General features: G+C 39.0%; 1 protein-coding gene across 4 annotated transcripts in view; it reads right to left on the bottom strand.

Annotated features, from left to right (window-relative positions):
- The window catches only part of LOC133498962 (membrane-associated phosphatidylinositol transfer protein 2-like), a 65,977-nt gene that overhangs the window by 35,938 nt on the left and 9,421 nt on the right, over nt 1–20,618 (bottom strand). For all 4 annotated transcript variants that reach the window (XM_061816340.1, XM_061816341.1, XM_061816342.1 and 1 more), the window contains one exon: nt 3,748–3,991. In XM_061816340.1, the coding sequence (XP_061672324.1) occupies nt 3,748–3,825 (78 nt within the window). In that variant the 5' untranslated portion in view covers nt 3,826–3,991. The remainder of the gene's footprint in view (nt 1–3,747; nt 3,992–20,618) is intronic.

Raw genomic sequence — 20,618 nt, 5'->3', positions numbered from 1 at the left:
GTAAACAGAGCAAATTATTTATTCATGAGAAGTGCAGTATGGCCCATATTTAGAGAGGTCATGTACTAGTGTCACGTACTTGTAATCAATAGTTTTTTCCCTGAATTTGGTATGTAGGATTTCTTATGTAGGTGTCCGTCCATGTTTTATTTTTAAGAAAATTCTACAATGACGGCCACTTGTCACTTTGCTAATTATACTGCTCCCTGGTGGCCAGAGAATGCACTCCAAAAGGAGAAGAACAATGTTCACTGAATTCAAGCAAAAAGTGTGGCAAAATTTTTTATCTCTCTACATAGTGTTTTAATAATGTCATTACTATGTTTTATAGAATAAAATTGTTTTTGAGATTTTTTTTATCAAAAAACATTGTGTCCTTTGGTTTTGGAAGGCTATGACACTTTAGGGCACTTTCATTCAAATCACTGAGGAAAGATATGAGTGTTTTGCGTTAAAAATCTGGTGATGGAATGAAAAACTTGTATCTACTACTGTATCTGTACAGAAATAACATATTTCTGGGGAAGTTGATTTTATTCTGTAACACGTTTGTCGGCCACACAGCTGTCAAGTCATCACCAGCTAAAATGACGTCATCATGAAAGCTTGCTGGTGTACGTGTCAGGGAGTCACATCCTGTTTTTGGGTTGTTTTTTTTTTGGGGGGGGGGAGTCCAAGTTAGTTCATGGAGTTTACTGATTGAGATGCAGCGACATGGTGGCGGCCATATTTCATTTCTCACCCAAACATGACGGAAGCGAAGACAAATTTAAAATGAGTTGTCACAAAGGACGGGAAGCGGGAAGAAGGGACCAGGGCCGGAGAACACGATGAAACATGGAGGCATACGTTTGCTGCTGTTGCCATGGCAACCGGGCAGCAACGGAACACGTACAGATAAAAAATGTTGGACAGATGTGACAGGAGATGACGTTTAAAAGAAAAAGTAAAATCTAAATATCTATCATAGTCGCAATAAAGTAATTGTTTAACAAAGTAAATCAAAACTATTAAAACGTAGATTTAAAAGTATTATTTTTTATTTGGCCTAAAATAAATAACCAAATATTAAATGAAGTAAAAAATGTTACGTCTATGTAAAATTATACATTTGACCGTTTCATTTACAATTAAAAAAAATATTTAATAAAATTTAAAAAAATGAATATTTTTTCATCTGAATAATTTTTTGTTTGTTAATTTGTTTACATCATTCATTCACAATAAATCAAATTTAAAAACAAGAAATGCATTATAATAAATTGTTTTTAGGGGAAAATGAGCTAAGTGAATGCAGCAAATATTATAAGCCTCTTAATAATGCTCGGTTCCAAACCCTCAACTTTCCCGTGTATGTCTGTCTCTCTCCCTGCAGTCAACCCCTTCTGACCGCTGGCATGCCGCTGCTGATGTCACGGTTGCCATGGAGACGGCAGCCTCCCATCAACGAGGCGGTGCAGGTCAGGGGAAGAGGTAACTACGGGCCACTGGCGTTTTAATGGCTAACCTCCTTTGCGTGCCCCACTCATCGGCATGCAAAAACACCACAGAGGAAAAAAGATGATGTTTTTTTTGTATACATAAGTTGGGGCTGATTGCTTTTTGAGGCCACTAAATCGTGTTCCCCACCATCTAAACTCGGGTGGTATGGCCCCCAGGCCACACAGAGCACATAAAAAAAAAAAAAAAATCAGTGTTAGATCTTGACTGAGATCTTGACCGACCCTTTGTATTCCAGGAAGGGAACTAACGTTGACCTGGGTTGTTAGTGGAAGTTTCAGATAGTCTTGGCAACGTGTATGTTTCTTGTCTGCTGAGTGACTATAGAAAAAAAAGAACATCAAAATTAAATCATCTGTAAGCCATTCATTTTTAAAGGTAATGTTTTAAGAGGATAATTAAATGATGAAGTGCTTTAGGATCCCACTATGTATCATATTTACAAACTATAAATACAAAATAGATTGGACTATTGGACTAATACTTACTATATTATAGAAATAAATAACTTTTTGAAAGGTTCATCAGTTACTACCAGGGGTTTACTGTACACAGGAAAGCTATATAGAAATGCTTCAAAGGTAAAAAAAAAAAAAAAATAAAAAAGAAAAAAGAAAAGATAGCCAGTAAGATATATCTGCGTTAAATAATGCAGCGTGTTATGACGAGTCGGCCTTTCTCCTGTGGGTACAGCGAATAAATTGGCAGCACCGCTGGATTAAAATAAATCCTCCAGCATGTGCGCACACCAAACGAGGAGAAATCATGCACGGATTTTGCTGCAGAAAAAAAATCTGAGGTGACTGCCTCCACCTAATTTCGGACTGTTTCTGGCTCTAAAAACTCGGACCTCATGAAAACTGCAACCACAAATTTCCCATTTCCATACCATAAGAACTAAGTACTTCTGCTTTCTCATTTTGAGCTTGGGAAAATCCTGATATGAGAGGTTTTTTTTTTTTTTTTTTTTTACATTAAAGATATAAACTGCTTTATGTGTATCCTCACTCACACCACCATAGCAACCTGTCATTGCGGATATCCATTTAATAACCGGAGCGTCCACCTCTTAATATCATCACTATCACGTTGCAATTATAAAAATTGTTACTACTTCACAAAAAGGCAAAATAACACTATATAACTATGCAACATACATCATGCAGGGCAGTTCAGAATCCATATTGATCTAATATCAAGACAAATCATTTTTAAAAATGAGATGTTGATTATTAAATCCTGAACAATTGATTGATGGAAAATTCAAATTCTTCAAAAGTGGAACTTTTATGATTGGTCTTTGTAAACAACAACAAAAATGCAAAAATGAATTTCCATAAATTCTATCATTTACTTATTTGTTCCTCACTTGCAACTCAGAATCACTTGAATCTCAAAACATCAATCCCCAATGAAATACATGAATGGAATGCTATCTATTCTAGGGGGCAGTATAAACACACAAAGGTACATGAAGAGTTTCACGGCTAAGTGACTCAGCAATCTGCAGTGAAATTTGTGAGAGGAAATACAAAAAATCTGCACATTATGGATGTCCTTTACAACTGCCAAAAAATTTATTTTTTTGTGAACCAAAAAAAAAAAAAAATCAAGTACATGGGGGATTGAATTTTAAAAAAAATAAGCAGGGGATAGGGAAAAAAGTACTATCTATAAGTGGGGTTTACACTAATAAAAGATATTAAATTCCTACCCAAAATCCACAAATTGATGAATCCATGTATGATAAGTACACTGTAGTCGTATTTGGCAGAATGGCAGAGGATAAGGTATTTATGCCTGAGAATTGGTATAGTTTATGTCTACATGCGGCGCTTCAGCGTTTGCTACAACGATTAGAACACAGCTATGGCATTTTGCATTGTTTGTTAGCATTCAGCTAAGCTCAAGATAAAGCTATGTGGTTGTTTTTAATACAAAACGCAGTTCTTTGTTTTATGTTTAGCTAAATACTCAACGCCAACTGGTAATGGAAATACACATCTTGAAACCTATGCCAAACTGCTGCTTGTTTTCAAATGAGTCAAGTTCACTGCCACCATTCAGCACTCACGTCTTAAATTTGTACATGCAGTCAAGGCAAATAATATGGTATTACAAAAACAAACAAAACAAAAAAAAAAAAAACGCTGTTGAGTTACTTGTATCTCAAAGTACTACCACTGTACAATTTGTGTTGTTAATGCAGGTGAGTGCTCCTGATAGTGTAGGCCATGCTGTCCTCACCTGGATCATGTAGAGCTGGGCGATGCGGTACTCCTCCACACTCATAGGCATGGGGATGCGGTACTCCTTGATAAGCATGATGGAAGGTGGGGTGGGGTTGGAAAAGGCAGGCTAAGGTGAAAACTGATAGGGTTGGGGGGGGGCAGGGGGGGGGACGGGGAAGGGGAGAAGGAAGAGGAGAAAACGCCTCTTTCCTACAGGCAATGCGTCAAATCAGCCACGCTGACATCTTCACGGATGAGTCCTGCAAGGGGGAAAGAGAATTAGATACCATCAGAAAAAGTTGGAAAATGCTCAAATATACGGTAGGTGGCATTAGCAGGGCTCACTCTGGGATGTACACCATGTGCGCTTCCTCTCCATTCAGCATCTCCTGATCCAGTAAGCACTTCCCTTGATAAACTTCTCTACTTATACGCAGGGCTGATTCTTGGTGTGCACGAGTGTGCGTGCGTGCGTATGCGTATGCATGTGTGTGAGTGTGTGTGTGTGTGTGTGTGTGTGTGTGTGTGGTCCCATCAAGCGTCCCCGGACCTTGGGCTCCATCACATGTGGGGGCTTGACTCAGCAATAAGAGGGATTACAGTTTTAGTGGGGAGCATTACGTAATGTTCTCCCCTCCAAACAACAATTGTACAAATAGCCGCCTTGAAATGAGCACGCGCTGGGCACCAGGCCACAGTGGGGGTGTACAGTACTGTACATACGGAACGTGTGGGTGGCGCGAGTTAGGATGGATGCTCAGTGGGTATAAAAAGTCTATACACCTCTGTTCAAACGGCAGGTTTTTGTGATATAAAAACGAGAGAAACCATTTCAAAATGCAGTGCAAGTCACATAAAAATGAAATGTGAATCTTAAAAACAAACAACTGCGATGGTTGCCCAAATGTGCAAACCTTCTAAAACTCATGTGGTGCATTCAGATCAAATGTAGACTCGTGTTCAATGGGAGTCGTCACACACCTTCCACCATTTACAAAAAAAAAATCTGATCAAGTAGGACTTTCCTTTCATTTTTGAAACTGTTCGACTGCACTTTCGAAGCGTTCATGAATTTCTTCCACCTTGTCCAAGACCTCAGTTGCAGCTGAAGAACAAAGTTAGATGCTGCAATCACCACCTGTGGTGATGCGGAGCAGTGGTGTTTTAATGTCGAAAACATCTACCTTTATTTTCATTGGGCCACAACAAATTCTCCCAAACAAATGTGGGAAAAACAAACAACAACAAAAAAATTGTATCATCTAGTTTAAAATGATAGGAAAACTGCAACAAAGATGATCAAATACATATCTAATTTAAATTTTTTAAGAAAGAGGAGGATCCAGTGTTTGTCTTGTTTTGAAACTGAAACTGCAAATATTGAATAATACACAAACACTTTGCTTAATCATAGTTTGGTAATGAATGGAAAAGAAAGTGACATGCAGTAGCTGAAAGATGCTGAAAATATTTAATATATCACAACAGTTTCTTTATAGGAAAGTACAGCATCAAGTTTGCCTTCTTTCTAGGAAATTAACGATTTTAATGACATTTCAAATGAAACAAAACACTGCCAGAAAGACAAACACGAAAGACTATTCAAGAAACTTAAGTGTCTAAAAATTATTATTATTGTTTTTTTTTTTTTTTAAACAAAGGTACAAAATCTAGAGTTTGGCTTCATTAAAAAATGTCCAATTAAAAATCTAGCAAGAATAGTGGCAGCAGTAAATTGTACATTAAATCAAAGATAATCAACTAAATATTTAACAATACACAACCACTTAGTTTAGTCAGGCTTTCAAATCTACAGGGTGGTGGGGAGTTAAATGTCTATTTTGACAGAATATATTGTAGAAAGTATTCCCAATGCAGGGAGTAAAAGAAATAAGTTGTTGGAAAATAAACAAGTACAGATACATGGGGAAAAAATATACTTAAGTAAAATAACAAAGTACTTGTGGCTCTTTTATGAAGAAGGAAAGAGCAAAAATGTGACTCGCAAGCATTGCATAAGATCAACATCCACTCATATAGGAGCACGTTTCTCTACTGCCTGGCCCCCGTAATCGCCGTACTAATAGTCCCACTGCGTTGCTTATCCGGCAAACAAAGGACAGCTTTGGTGGCGGCACTTGAGAGTTGCGCAGGGGTTCCTTGGTCTTACGCATTTTGAATGAGCGCCTTACATTACTTAAGCCCGTGGGCACATGCAGGCAAGCAAGGGCTTACCTAAAAACTGGTACACACAAAGAGTTTTCAGATTTTTTTTTCCCGCTACATATCCCACACAAGAATAAGAAAAAATATTCTTTTTTTTTTTTTTAAACCTGCAGTTTTGCTAAGCATGTGTGGTGATTGTACTGCACCACCTAGCTCGAAGTCTCGCATGATCACAGATAATCTCACAAAACCCAAGAGGAAGAAAGACTTCCGAATATGTGCCGATGTTTCCTGAACGTTTCCGAAAGTTTCCAGAGCTGAGATGCTGGCAAACTGGTGATGTTCTCAAAAAACATCTCTCTTCGGAAAATACTTCTTGCTATCTGAGGAACCCCCTTTTCCACATAAAACGACGTCAGGTAAGACGTGTTTTCAATTATAGTCGCTTCCGTATTTGTCAGTCTTGGGTTTGTCTTTGGCTACATTCTGTTCCACTTCACCATTCTCTTCAGCATCACTCGTGAGAAGTCGGCATTCCCCACTCATTCGGTCGGAAATACCAACATTCATGTTCATAATTTAAAATTGTCAGCTCCCCATTTGCTTCGGACCCAAAAATCGGTACAAAGCCACTTTTAACACACATCAGACCTAAGGACAATGTTAGATTATAATCTTAAAAGGATTTAAGATTGTCTGGCATTTGATGTGTTTGGTCAGGCAGGGGAGAAAAAAAAATGGCGCGAAAACAGACCTATTGCCTTTCGTGTGTGTATCAAGCCAAATGAGTTACCGTACCTTGATTGTTTTTAGGGAATTATTACATTCAAAGTTGTATGAGAAAGAACAAAAAAGAAAGGAAAGAATCATATTTAAAACAAGTCCATTTCCAGATGGTAAACAGCAGTGTCCGTACACCGTCACTGTGGCCAAAGTGCTTTCCAGAGTCTCACGTTCACGCTTTCTCGCATGCGCTCGTACAACAATGAGCGGCTGCTGCAATGCAAGCTGTTGTCAGTCCCACTCGGAGAAATTTAGGCTTCAGCGTCTCCACATTTCCACAGAGTAGAGATTCAAACCAATGACTCTTCTGTCACTGCCTGTGCCGCTCTACCACCAGCCTCCCATAAAAAAAAGTACAAATTTATTCTCCTAACATTCTGCATTTTTATTCTGGAAAAGTCCGCTTTATCCTTTAAAAAAAAATCTGACTCTAATCTTGAAAAATGTTTTTTTTTTCCCCTCAAAAAACAGGGTTATGTCAGTTGCCTCCATTGACACGCTGCAGATTACCATCACAGGATAACTGAGAATCTACACATACTTCAAAGGGGGGGGGGGAACATTATTTTAGCTAGCACATTCATATTTGTATTGATGTTCTGAGAGTAGTTGAGAAATGACAGACAACTATGGTATAGTGGTAAGGATATGTATGCATGCCCGTTTTTAAAGAAAATGATAATGTCATAATTTGTTGCAAATGATTTTTCTGCGCCCTGAACCATACAGATTATGGCCAACATATATAGTGTAATGCCTTTTACAATCTATATATATATATATATATATATATATATATATATATTATATATATATATATATATATATAATCCGTTCTACAACAGCAAAACAAATCAAAAAGCACAAGCAAGCCCCTTTTGTCCGGCTTTCCCTTGGAATGCGATACAGATGCAAGACCTGCAACACTCCAGTGTACGAGCCCCACGCTTGACCCAGAAAGCACACACACAGAGTATAAAAATAGCTCCGTCACAATAATCCGGGCATACGCAAGCAGAGCGCTTGACGTTGTTTGCTGGGAGAATATTCTGGCCCGCTTCTAAAAATAGCCCCCCTCTGAGGCAGTGACGCAAGAGCACTGCAAAAAAAAGCAGGTGGCGAGGATCCCGCTGGCACTCCACCACGGATGGCCGCGGGCGAAGTGCTGCCACTGCACGCCTCATCTGGAGCCTAATTCTAGGAAACCATGTGGAACCACTTTGGGCCCTCGGTGCTGTCGCCTCAGGCCAAGACCACTTTTTTCACGGTACACTCACAGACGTCGACTACAGCGATACAAAACTATTCGACTTAAGCACACGTCCGCACGTCGAATAGAACACCTACGATAATTCAAACATAATGTAGTAATAATTTAACCAGGATCAGCAGGGTTGGGAATGAATGAGATAATAAAAGAATTATAAAATGCCAATATTTTCATATGTTATTTTTTTAAATTATAGTTTTGTAGGTCACAATAACTACAAAAAATAAAAATGTAAGTAATAATAAAGTAACATAACAATGCAACAAATTGTGAATAATATATTAAATCATAGTTTAATATTGAAACAATTAATAATAAAACATTTAACCATAAGTAAAAAGAAATTAAATAATTCTCTAATAATTTAACATTAACTTAATTATTATTTAATACAAAAATGCAAAAAGGAACTTGAATGGTGGAGTAAGAAAACATGAAATAATAGTTTGGAAAATAATTTGATAATTAAACAATCATACTTAAACATGAATTTAAAAATGTGAACATCTAAAATATAATCATAATATTTTAATACTTACAATAATTTGCTTTTTAAAAAGCTATTACAGTATATTATTAATAATTTTCTGTAATTTTAATGTTACGGCAACAAGAATTTCATAAGAATTCCCAGGAAATTTTATTTTTATTCATTGACAATAAGTTTAAAAATAATGAATTTAATTTTAACAATCATTTAAAAAATGCAACACTAGATTAACAAGTGCATTATGTAACAATAACAGAAAAATAATATAGTAATAAAGTTTTACGAACTGAATTTAAATGAAAAAGTTATGGTAATGTGATGTTGGACAATCTACAATAATTTAAATATGATGTAAAAATGTGAATGATTTAATATTCTAAGTATACAACAAAAACTATAATAATTGAACTATAAGTTAACAGAAACAACAAGGTAAGACTTATTCAATAATAAATGAAGAATGATTTTATAATCATTTAATAATGCCGTAATAATCCCCACCAAAGGACTTGCAGGCTCTCCCAAATCTCATTCCCGCCAAGCATCTGACATCTCCACTTAGACAGGCTGGAGGAAAAGTTGGCTGGCCTGAAATATGCTGGATCACTTTCACACGCCGTTGCCTCCACACAACACGGCCGGACAAGTCAGGCCAACGCGACTGTTGCCAAGACGAGACGAGACAAGCGGCGACAGCCCGACACAACAACCGCCAATGGCTTGATCTGCCTAGCCAGACTCCAGTTAAAATGTCAAAGGGCTTACGACAATTTTGCGCGTCTGCATGTGTGCATGCGTGCCCAACTGAATTAATGCAAATAAATGGGGATATACTGGGACACATTGTAGGAGAGCTGGTTCCGTTTACATTTGACAAGAGTTAAACGAACAGCACTGCCCATCTAGTCACTCCAGTGAGTCAACAAAGCAACGACGCTTAGTCCAGGAAACCTTTTTCCTGCAAAACAGATTATTTTCAAGTAAAAACAACAACCTTTTTGTGAACATTTTCCATATAAAAAATACATTTTTCTTGTGTATTTTCAATGTTTATGAATGTTATATTATCTGTTTTTTTCCCAAATGTCAAACATTCCAATTTTTTTTATACTTGTGACTTACAATAAAATTATGACTTTTCACATAAAATAACTTTTTTCCACTGTTCATGGCGCAATTGGTTAGAACATTGGCCTCACAGTTATGAAGACCGGTGTTCAAACCCGGGCCCCGCCTCTGTGGAGTTTACATGTTCTCCTTGTGCCTGCGTGGGTTTCCACTGGGCACTCCCAAAACATCCTAAAAATATGCAACATTAATTGGACACCCTAAATTCCCCCTAGGTGTGATTGTGAGTGCAACTGTTGTCTGTATCTATGTGCCCTGCTATTGGCTGGCAACCAGGCCAGGGTGTACCCCGCCTCTTGCCCGATGATAAGTGGTATCGGCTCAAGCTCTACCGTGACTTTTGTGAGGATAAGCGGCTCAGAAAATGGATAGATGGATAACCTTTTCCCGGTCATTTTTTTTTCCATGCAAAATTATTCATTCATTTATCTTCCATTCCGCTTCTCCTCACTTGGGGCACGGGCATGCTGGAGCCTATCCCAGCTTCGGGTGAGAGGCAGGGTATACCCTGAACTGGTCGCCAGCCAATTGCAAGGCACTTAGAAACAAACCACCATTTGTACCGAGGAGCAATTTAAGAGTCTTCAAACAACCTACCACGGATGTTTCAGGGATGTGGGAGGACACCGGAGTACCTGGAGAAGAGCCACCTAGGCACAGGAAGAACATACAGACTCCACACAGGCGGGGCTGGGATTAGAACCCCGGTCCTGAGAACTGTGAGGCGGATGTGCTAAGAAGTAACCTACTGTTACACCAATTACGTTTCATCAGCCTTGAAATTATAATAGCTCGGTTAGCGACTGCAATTTGCTTTAACTTTAGCTTTTGTGCAATGCTTCTTCCAAAGAAAGGAAGAAAGGAGGAAGAATTTTTCCTTAATATTCGTCCAGTGTCATGAAAGAGGTCAGATGAGGCGCATCACACGAGTTTGGAGAGCATCAGCAGATTAATTTATTTTTAGGACTGCATTTTTCTTTTCCTTTGGGTTTTTTGGCGACACTTATTCAAAAGAAGGAAGGTTTTAAGAAGCTTTTAACCCTCTGTTCCACAACCCAGTGGTACTTTAGTCCACTGGGTTGGACAAGTATGTAACTATGAAAAGAATCATCCATCCATTATCTGAGCCAATTATCCTCACAAGTGCTACAGGAGTCCTGGAGCCTATCCCAGCTATTTTTGGGCAGGATGCGGGGGTACACCCTGAACTGGTTACCATGCAATTAGAAGGCACATAGAAACAAACAACCTATTGCACCCCACCTCCTGCCTGAAGATACCCCTGATACGCTTCAGCACTCCTGCGACCCTTGTGTGGATAAGCATCTCAGAAAATGGATGGATGGAAAGGATTTGCACTCACATTCAGACCTACGGACAATTTAGAGTCTTCAATTAAGCTACCATGCATGTTTTCGGGATGTGAGAGGAAACCAGAGTGCCCGGAGAAAAAACACTCAGGCACGTGGAGAACGTGCAAACTCCACACAGGTGAGGCCGGATTTGAACCCGGGTCCTCAGAACTGTGAGCCAGACGCTCAAGCAGTGAATTTTTTTTTTCCATTTCCTGAGAAGAACTGGAAACACTTCAGAGATTAAAATCTTAACCCAGACTTTCATAATTAGCCCATCAGAGTGTTAAATTTATTATGAGGTTTTACTCCAATAGATGTCTCTTAATATTTGTCCACACAGTAAAAATATAAGTTGAGTTAAGAATTTGTTTTGTCAATGGGGAGGCAACAAGGATTGTTTTATGTAATCAGATTTTCGAGGTTTGTGATAAAGCCGCTTGTTTGATGTCAATAGAGCAGCGACTGTGCCAGCAAGCACTCTATTCAAGTCAGCTCCAATCTGAGCTAATCAAACAGGATGTCATGTCAGAAATACGTGATACATGAATACAAATACAAATACATGAAGATCCCAAAGAAGAAGAAGAAGAAGAAGAAGCTTGTGGGATGTGCTTCCTGCCCTTTTTCTTTAGTCATCATTGCAGTATGAAGGGGATGAGCTAAAAATACCCCACACCCTCTGAGCAGCTTCTCCATTGTGTTCCTCATCATCAGCATCTTCCTCCTACTGTAAGATGCCAAAACCAGCCTTAGTTTGCAGGTGGTTTAAACTTTACATTACATACTTCACCAACGCAGCTGTTTAGACAACCAATACTCTTGAGATGCTAAATACGATATTGAGGAGGATTACAATTTGGAAGGCTAAAACTAACCATTTCAACTATTTGATGTGAGACTTAGGTTTCGGCCCGTGTCCACGCTTCCATACTCTGTAGACCAAAGAAGCAGTCGCTGTTCCAGTGAGTAACTCGGGGAGAGGGGACTGTGAATTTGTGAGAGTTGTTGAAAAAAAGTCAGAGAAGACTCTCTGATGGTTAGCAAGTCTTCCAATGAGTCCAGAAACTATAGAAAAACACAAAAACGTAGACAATACTAGGGAGCACCACACTGAGGCAAACACATGGGTAGGTGCCATTTTGTCAAGCTAGAGGGCCATTTAGACATGAACAAGTGGTAGAAACGCTGAATACGGTGTCGACCAATGATTTTTTTTTTCAGATCTTTTCCTTTTGGCTTGTCCCGTTAGGGGTCGCCACAGCGTGTCATCTTTTTCCATCTTAGCCTATCTTCTGCATCTCCCTCTCTAACCCCAACTGCCCTCATGTCTTCCCTCACCACATCCATAAACCTTCACTTTGGTCTTCCTCTCGCTGTTTTGCCTGCCAGCTCCATCCTCAGCACCCTTCCACCAATATACTCATTCTCTCGCCTCTGAACATGTCCAAACCATGGAAGTCTGCTCTCTCTCACCTTGTCTCCAAAACATCCAACTTTGGCTGTCCCTCTAATGAGCTCATTTCTAATCCTATCCAACCTGCTCACTCAGAGCGAGAACCTCAACATCTTCATTTCTGCTACCTCCAGTTCTGCTTCCTGTTGTTTCTTCAGTGCCACCGTCTCTAATCCGGACATCATGGCCGGCCTCACTACTGTTTTGTAAACTTTGCCCTTCATCCTAGCAGAGACTCTTCTGTCACATAACACACCAGACACCTTTCCCCAGCATGTTCCAACCTGCTCGGACCCGTTTCTTCACTTCCTTACCACACTCACCATTGCTCTGGATTGTTGACCCCAAGTATTTGAAGTCCTCCACCGTCGCTATCTCTTCTCCCTGTAGCCTCACTCTTCCCCCTCCACCTTTCTCATTCACGCACATATATTCTGTTTTACTTCAGCTAATCTTCATTCCTCTCCATTCCAGTGCATACCTACATCTTTCTAATTGTTTCTCCGCCTGCTCCCTGCTTTCACTGAAGATCACAATATCACGTGCAAACATCATGGTCCAAGGGGAATCCAGTCTAACCTCGTTTGTCAGCCTATCCATTACAAACGCAAACAGGAAGGGGCTCAGTGCGGAACCCTGATGCAGTCCCACCTCCACCTCAAGTTCTTCTGACACACCAATGGCACATCTCACCGCTGTTCTGCTACCCTCATACATGTCCTGTACTATTCTAACATAACATAAGATTTTTTTTCAGATACAATATTAAAATTTCTTGTAAAATTATGACTTTTCCAGTTTTTTTTCCAACTCCAGTGAAAATACAAACTTTTTTTTTAATTGTAAAATTAAAACTTTTAGAAGGACAAAATTACATTTTCCATGTAGAATTATATATAATTTTTCTCCAGGTCACATTTTTTAAAGCAACCCTGGTTTTCTGGCGGCTAAAACGTCAAACCAACACAAGGTTTTAGGCTTCTACTATGGTACTTCAAAAGATGCTAAACAGAGCATTGCTGATAATTACTAAGAAAAAGGATAATGTTAACCATTACAACTGTTTTTCTTTCCTATCACATGCTAACAATGCTAAAGTGTGTTTGGAGGCCAATGAAGAAGACCTCTCTGAGGATTTAATGAAAAATGGAAATCAATAATTTCATGCTGGTAAAAGGGGAGCCATTGTTTTGTTACGTCTGGCTGGTTCTCATTGGCTGTGCTGAAAAGCGGGACGCGGACTACCACGCTTTCACCTCATGTCCAAAATTAGATGACCTTATATGCAAATGAAACTGGGATTAATCAGTTATGCGACAAGGTTAAACAAGGATCTTTCATGCCACGCAGTCCTTACATAACCCGCTTGGGAGGGCCTGGGTCGAATAACTGCAAAGCGTGACTACGCTGTAATTTGGACCAGACCATTAGCTAAATCATTAAGCCCTCAGGCCTACAAGAAATATTTTTTATTCATCTTTCCTTCTCTTTAACATCTAAATAGCTACTTCAAATCAAAATGGCTGATTTCTTGTTCAATTAAAGGCGTGGATTTTTGAGACTTTTTGGATTTGTGAGACTTTTCCATGCATCTCGCTATGATAGACAAATATGGAGCAAGAAACTCCACACAGGTGGTCGGATTTGAACCCCGGCCATCAGAACTATGAGGCAGACGCTCTAAACTGTCGCACCACTGTGTCACCCAAGCTGTGATGAATGCTTTCCAAATTTTGTCACCATGCTCCACTCATATTAGCCAATGTAAGCAAAACAGCTCCGTAAATTAGCATTACCTATCTATCGAGGATATCTGATTCTGGGGGGCTAATTGTGGACAAGTTCCTGAGCAGGATTCCTCAAAATACAAACTGTGGTATTAAACCCTTACAGGCTGGTTCAAATCAAAATGGCTGACATCCTGTACAATCGATTTCAGACATGGGTCTTTGATTATTAGGAATCCCACTTGTGGTCTAAGCAGGACACGCTAATATTACGGGCTGCAGGACAAACACTAACACTAACCATAACAAATATCTTTGTTTTAATTTTGTATAATCACGATATATTTGGAATAGTCATCTTTGTACAAATGTCCTTCCTACGATGCAGAAGCCACCAATAAAGTAGGGGGGCCTGTCTTCCCAACAACATAAGTGGAAATCCTTATAAAACTTTACAATAGACAAGAATGTATCGTGGAACCTTTGGTTATAAATTTAAGTCGGATATAATCTAACCCAAAACATTGTTAACCGACTTGTTTTCCATTGAAATGAATGGAAATGCAATCAATACATTCCAGCCACTAAATTAATTTTTATCCTTTTCATCTCATTTTAATCAGTGCACTGGTAAAATAGACTAAAACATTAAAATAAAGGAAAAGACTAATATAAAGAAAAACAATAATAATATTAAAAACTGTATATTCTCCTAACTTGAATTTAGAAGGGGAGGAAGTGTAGAAGGACTACAGAATACATACACAGTAGTGCCTTGTGTTACAAGTGCGCCAATTTAGGAGACACCGCTTTACTAACATGACTGAAATGTAAAAATATTGGCGCAAATATTCCCTGACTTGTGGGCAAGCTGAGACACAATTTGCCACAAAAACAAAATGAGAATACACGCAAGTAGTTGCTGTAGACCACGACTCACGTCTGGATGCTCACACGCAGATTGTAGTTGCTGACGTCACAAACTGATTCGAACTAAAGTTCAATTGAGTTACCAGCTTGGTCACGGAAAAAATAATACTCGTATATTGAATCCATGTGCTTGTTGGCACTGAGCTTATTGGAATCGCAAATAAACACAGAACACAGGCTGCCAACCTTCTGTGGCAAAATGTTAACGCCCGAGGCCAAAACGCATTCTCCTTCCCTGCCCGTGCATCTGCTCCATCATTGCTCGAAGGGGAGGGGAGGGCCGACAGGGTTGCCATGGAGACACCGAGGGGGCTTGCTGGCCGCTCATTGGAGGGCGAGATTGGAGTAGAGAGTGACGAGGGAAGAGGAGTCCACAGAACGCAATCGGGGCCTGATTCTGATTCTCGCTGCTCCTGCTGCACCTCGGAATTGGTACGCCTAAAAGTGAGGCTTGGGTACATACTGTACCTTGGTTTTCAGATGATGCTTGGGTTCACTACAGGTACAGTACGGGAACAAAACGCTAAAAATAAAAGGGATTCTCTGTGATGTGAACAGAAAGATAATGATCATGTTTAAATGAGGGGGGGATACGTAAACCAACAGTAAGTTCAGCAATAAAATTTGTGTTTCAGATTTTTTTTTCAAGCCCTAAAATATTTTCTTTTTAAGGTACAGTTTCCCTTCTTTTAGGAAAATAAGGTCCACCCAGAACTGATTGCCAGCCAATTGCAATGCACATAGAAACAAAACCCCACCTCCTGCCCAAAGATAACTGGGATAGGCTTCGGCACTCCTGTGACCCTTGTGAGGATAAGCGGCTTGGAAAATGGATGGGTGAATGGTGGAAACGAGCCCTTTTAATGACAGATTTAAAATTAAACAAATGAACTGCAAGAAGGATGAAACAGAAAATGATTAAATCAATATTTAATATCTGGAAATACTTTCTTTTTAGTAAAAGTGCAACATCAATAGTTTACCTTTTTAGAAAATTAACAATTTCAATGACTTTTAAAAATGAAACAAAAAATACCATCGGTATGAAAACACAAAGTGTGTGAAATCAATATTTAATCTTAAATTTGTTCTTTTATGAAAGAGCAAGATCAACAATCATAGTTAAATGATCCTCGCAGGGCAAAAAAAAATAACGCCTAATTTGGATAGAGTGAAGAGAAGAAAGTACAGATATCTATTTTTAATAGTAGGGTGTGTAAATTAGAAGCCGTTAGATTAGAACTGAATAGAGAAGTCTGGTGAAGTACCGATATCTGAAAAACATACTACAGCAGAGATCAGAACCAGTTTCATTGGCCAAGTATGCAAGTACACACAAGGAATTTGTCTTGGGTAGTTGGAATAACTCGAGTGTGACCGCAAACAACCACTATAACAAAATTTAGACGACGGCGCCTATCCGGGTGATCACATAGTTCACGCACTCTCTAGTAATGAAGTATTTGTACTTGGTTACTTCCCACTACTTGCACTTACGCATAACACACAGACAAGGTTACTTCTGGAGTGAAAATAACCACAAAATCCCATGATTTGCATACACACTTCATGTCTTTGAAATTTTTATTTTACGCAAACGAGCTGTCAGGGAGTCACACTGACATTGTTTTGCGTGGCCTTCACACAAACGTCCTTCCTGCATCATTCCCGAGAGAAAGAATCGTTTAACAGTCCAAGAGCAAAAGCCTTCTTTGAGCGGGCTCGGTTACTTCATGGTTGTAAAGATCGCTATCGCTTTAACACTCCCAAGATGTGTTTTTACTTGTTTGTTGCCTATCAAACAAGTATACAATAAAGCAGCTCAGTGAGTGAGGGGTGGGTTACACAAGATTTTTGAAAACGTCAACATTAACACTTAGATAAAAAAAAACACTTTGCCGTGTATTCCTGATTTTATTATCCTTTTTCTTAAAATAAGCTTTCAAAAAACTAAGCCATAAATTGTGAAGTTCCAGCCATATTTGCTTCTAGGACAAAAATAATATATGTGCATCTTAGTTGAGAAAAGTCAGAATATTACAAAAATAAAGTTGCATTTTTCTTAGAATAAAGTCATTGTAGCATGACATTAAAGCCCTGTTCTTTCTAGAAAAAGACAAATGATTATAAAACAAATTCCCAACTAATAGATTTAAAGAAACAACACTAAAGTTTTTTTTTTTCTTTTACAAAAGCCATTATAAGAAAAAAGTTGCCTTTTTACAAGAATAATCACTGCTTTTGTACAGTCATATGACCAGAAAAAAACACTTGATTTTAGAAAGGTCATTATCATAAATAAGTTGAGTTTATTGGAGTCCCCAAAAAAGGTGTTGGGCGTGTGCATTTATATTTAATCCAAATCAGTAAGAAAAAACAATTTTGAGATTGTATCAACACTTCTATTAGTCTCCGAACTGAATTTATTATTTTTTTTCCCCACTTTGATGGTTGTATGCTTCTGCATGGTTGTGGTAAACACTCCCCGAAAAGCCTCAAGGCAAGCGCTAAAAATGCACGTGTTAATCAGCGGATAGCAACGAACGTATCACGACGACGCGCATGCTGTGAAGCTTGTGATTGGGAAAGATCAATGAATGAGTCATTCCTCAGCGGGGGTTTGGGGGCGGGACGCCATCAGAACATATGAACTTGAGATGCTCGGCTTGCTTTTAGTCAAATACATCCGACGCTTTTGAGCGCTACACATCAAGTGCTCTTCCCCCTAGAGAATTGTCCTCTCCGGCACCTTCTCTCTGGCTCGGTTGGGAATCACTCCCTCGACACTCTATAGTGAGTTTGCCATTCTGTAGTGCTGTTTGAATGTGTAGTGAGTCGGGCCGCAGTCATCAAAACAGAATTCAAATGAGAATTTATTCTTAGAATTGAGCACCCTACCAGTTATCCCATTGATCCATTTGGTAATCTAACAAAACATGATTTTGCATTATTAAAAACATCAGCATATGATTTGCAGATATTATTATTGTCCACTTGAGGTCACCATCATCACATTCTACTGTAGGATCTGTGACTGAGCGCGTATGGGTTTAGAAGGTCAAAAAAACACTAACAAATGTGTTGTATTAACACGACTGGGAGGTTACAGAATCATGATTAGTTCATTATACATATATCACCTGCCTGAGTTCCAGACATTTTTCAGGTCATTTGAATTTCTCGAGCCTATCTAGATCATTAGAAAAGCTCCGCCTCCATCTCTTCTCCCCTGCAAGGGCCGTCAACATAAACTTGTGTGCTCTCACAAGTAGGTCTTCCACACGGAGGCAACCAATCAGAGAAAAGCGGGCGGTCTTAGGCAATTACGGACAAAGCGGATACAAAACTGGGTCAAACAGGACAAGCTCTCAGAAGGGGCCTTTTCTGAATAATGAAAAAACACAGTGTTTTTCAAATGAAATTGACAATTTTACACTACTACACTAAACCTATAGTTTATCCATATTAGAGAGTCTCGATATTGTGCTTCAAATAGCCAAATTATGTGGCTTTTAATGTTTAGCTTGATAACAAACTTCAAATGGGAGCGCTTGATACTTCTTTATTGAAAGAATGCTCCTCCAAACTTCTGCTTATTGTAAGTTCATTACCACCTGTAGCACTCATCAAAAATGTTTGCTGACTAGTCAAAAAAAAAAAAATACCGCCTTATGGCTCAGTTCTTAAAAAACTCGACAGTTGAGCCATTCATATCTGAAAGCACCACTGTAATGTTATAATTGATTTATTTGTTAAATAATTATAACGGAAGGTCAACAATGACGAACCATGTTGTAATTATACCACAGCAATAAAGTAATTAACTGGTTCCAAAACAATTTTTCAGACGACTGGTGAGTGAACTATGTCATCCAGTAAATGAAAAACCTTCACTGGGTTTGGAATCAATCACTTATTCCCTCCCCTCTAATCGCTATAGAAGTATTTTTACAGGAGGTAAAGGTCATTAAAAAGTCCACTATATAAAAATCCCTATATAGTAATTAGGGCGTAGGAAGTGAGTGAATCACTCCAAACACAGCATTTTTCTCTCTCTCGCTCGCTCTATCTCTATCTCTCTCTGGCAGACCATAAAAGGTCGTTTGTCCCTTTCTTTCATCCAGGTCATGTTCTCCTTTTCTGTAAAAAAACAAGACTTTGTCGCCTTTCCTTATCAAAGGACAAATCCAATAAAAGCAACTATTCCTGCAACACGCACAAACACACAGTTTAGAAACATACACGTATGCGAGACTTTGCAGTTTTGTTGACAGCCTTGCACCAAAGCAACATGGACTTCCCCAACACGTCTGAGAAAAGTGTGGTGTGAAAGGGGGGGACATGGGAAGGAGTGCAGGGAAGGGGAAAGCTAGTCTTATTTATAGCTCCCGTCAAAGTCAGGTTTCCAGAGGAAAAGAGGAACACTGGGAAGAAACTTTCCTTCTAGTTGATTCTTACAGGCCCAAAAACAATGGAGGGGGAGCTCAACATTCATAGTTTGTCTTCTATTTAGGAAACCAGTGGGAATTATTATGCCATGGAGACAGTGAACCTGCACTATATGCCAGTTCCTCATTCGCACTCCCACAATGACTCAGTTTTTTGACAGTTTAAGATCTCCAGAAATTTTCTTTAGGCTATCTATTGTATCTTGCATTTCTGTTAGCATTAAGCTAGCTGACTTTCTGTTAAGCGGAATTTCAAGGGTGTCTTAGCTAAGCCCTTCCGCTTTTGTAACTCAACACTTGTATCTCAAATCATCTTTCCCAATTAACATTAATAGTAATGTTAATCCATTCCAGCCCTCATTGGTGCTTCTGGTGTGCACGGGTTGGCCACCATAGGGGAGTAGTATAATAAAGACATAGCAAGACGTACAATGATTTTCATATTTGACTGTCGGAAGCTGTAAAATTTTTCACAAAAGACAAAAATAGTATACCTGAGAGTATTACGTTGTTCTACATGTTGCACCACCCTTTGTGTTCAAATATCCTTTGCTTGAATTACCATGACATCAATGCCATTCAGAAGTGTGAGACATTTGATTTAAGATTAATAGAGATTCTAAAGCAAAGTGTTATGGTTTGTTGAAAAGATACACAATATGTAATTCGCTTTGGTTTCTGTTTAGTGTTACGGTAAACCACAACCAGGAGTGGCAAGAAACAGCTTCAAGCCTCTTTTTAAAGTCGTGATCTGCCAAATTTCATTTTTTTGTGAAGTAAGTCAAGTTCCCTGCCACCATACAAGGTCACGTGTATTGCAATCCACTACCGCAGAGGCCTGTAATTATTGTTGTATTGATCTTGTATGTGCTGCTGCTGCTCCATGTTTGTGAAAGTAGCAGTTTGTTTGAAGGTTCATTTATGTTGGGGTTAAGATAGCACACTTTCATTAGAAGAAATTATATCATATGGTTGAACATTTGGGTGTTTAACACACAATGTTTAATTACCTTTTGTTTTATGTATCAGCACGGACTTCAACTTCACCAGACTTCAACTGAGAGTGACAAACATCTTGAAGTACACTTTCCCTCTTATTAGAAAAGCTGTGAGAGTATAAAACCATCTTTAAAATGT

The sequence above is a fragment of the Syngnathoides biaculeatus genome, chromosome 4 (assembly GCF_019802595.1).
Source record: "Syngnathoides biaculeatus isolate LvHL_M chromosome 4, ASM1980259v1, whole genome shotgun sequence".
NCBI lineage: Eukaryota > Metazoa > Chordata > Actinopteri > Syngnathiformes > Syngnathidae > Syngnathoides > Syngnathoides biaculeatus.
This window is presented reverse-complemented; position numbering and strand designations above follow the sequence as displayed.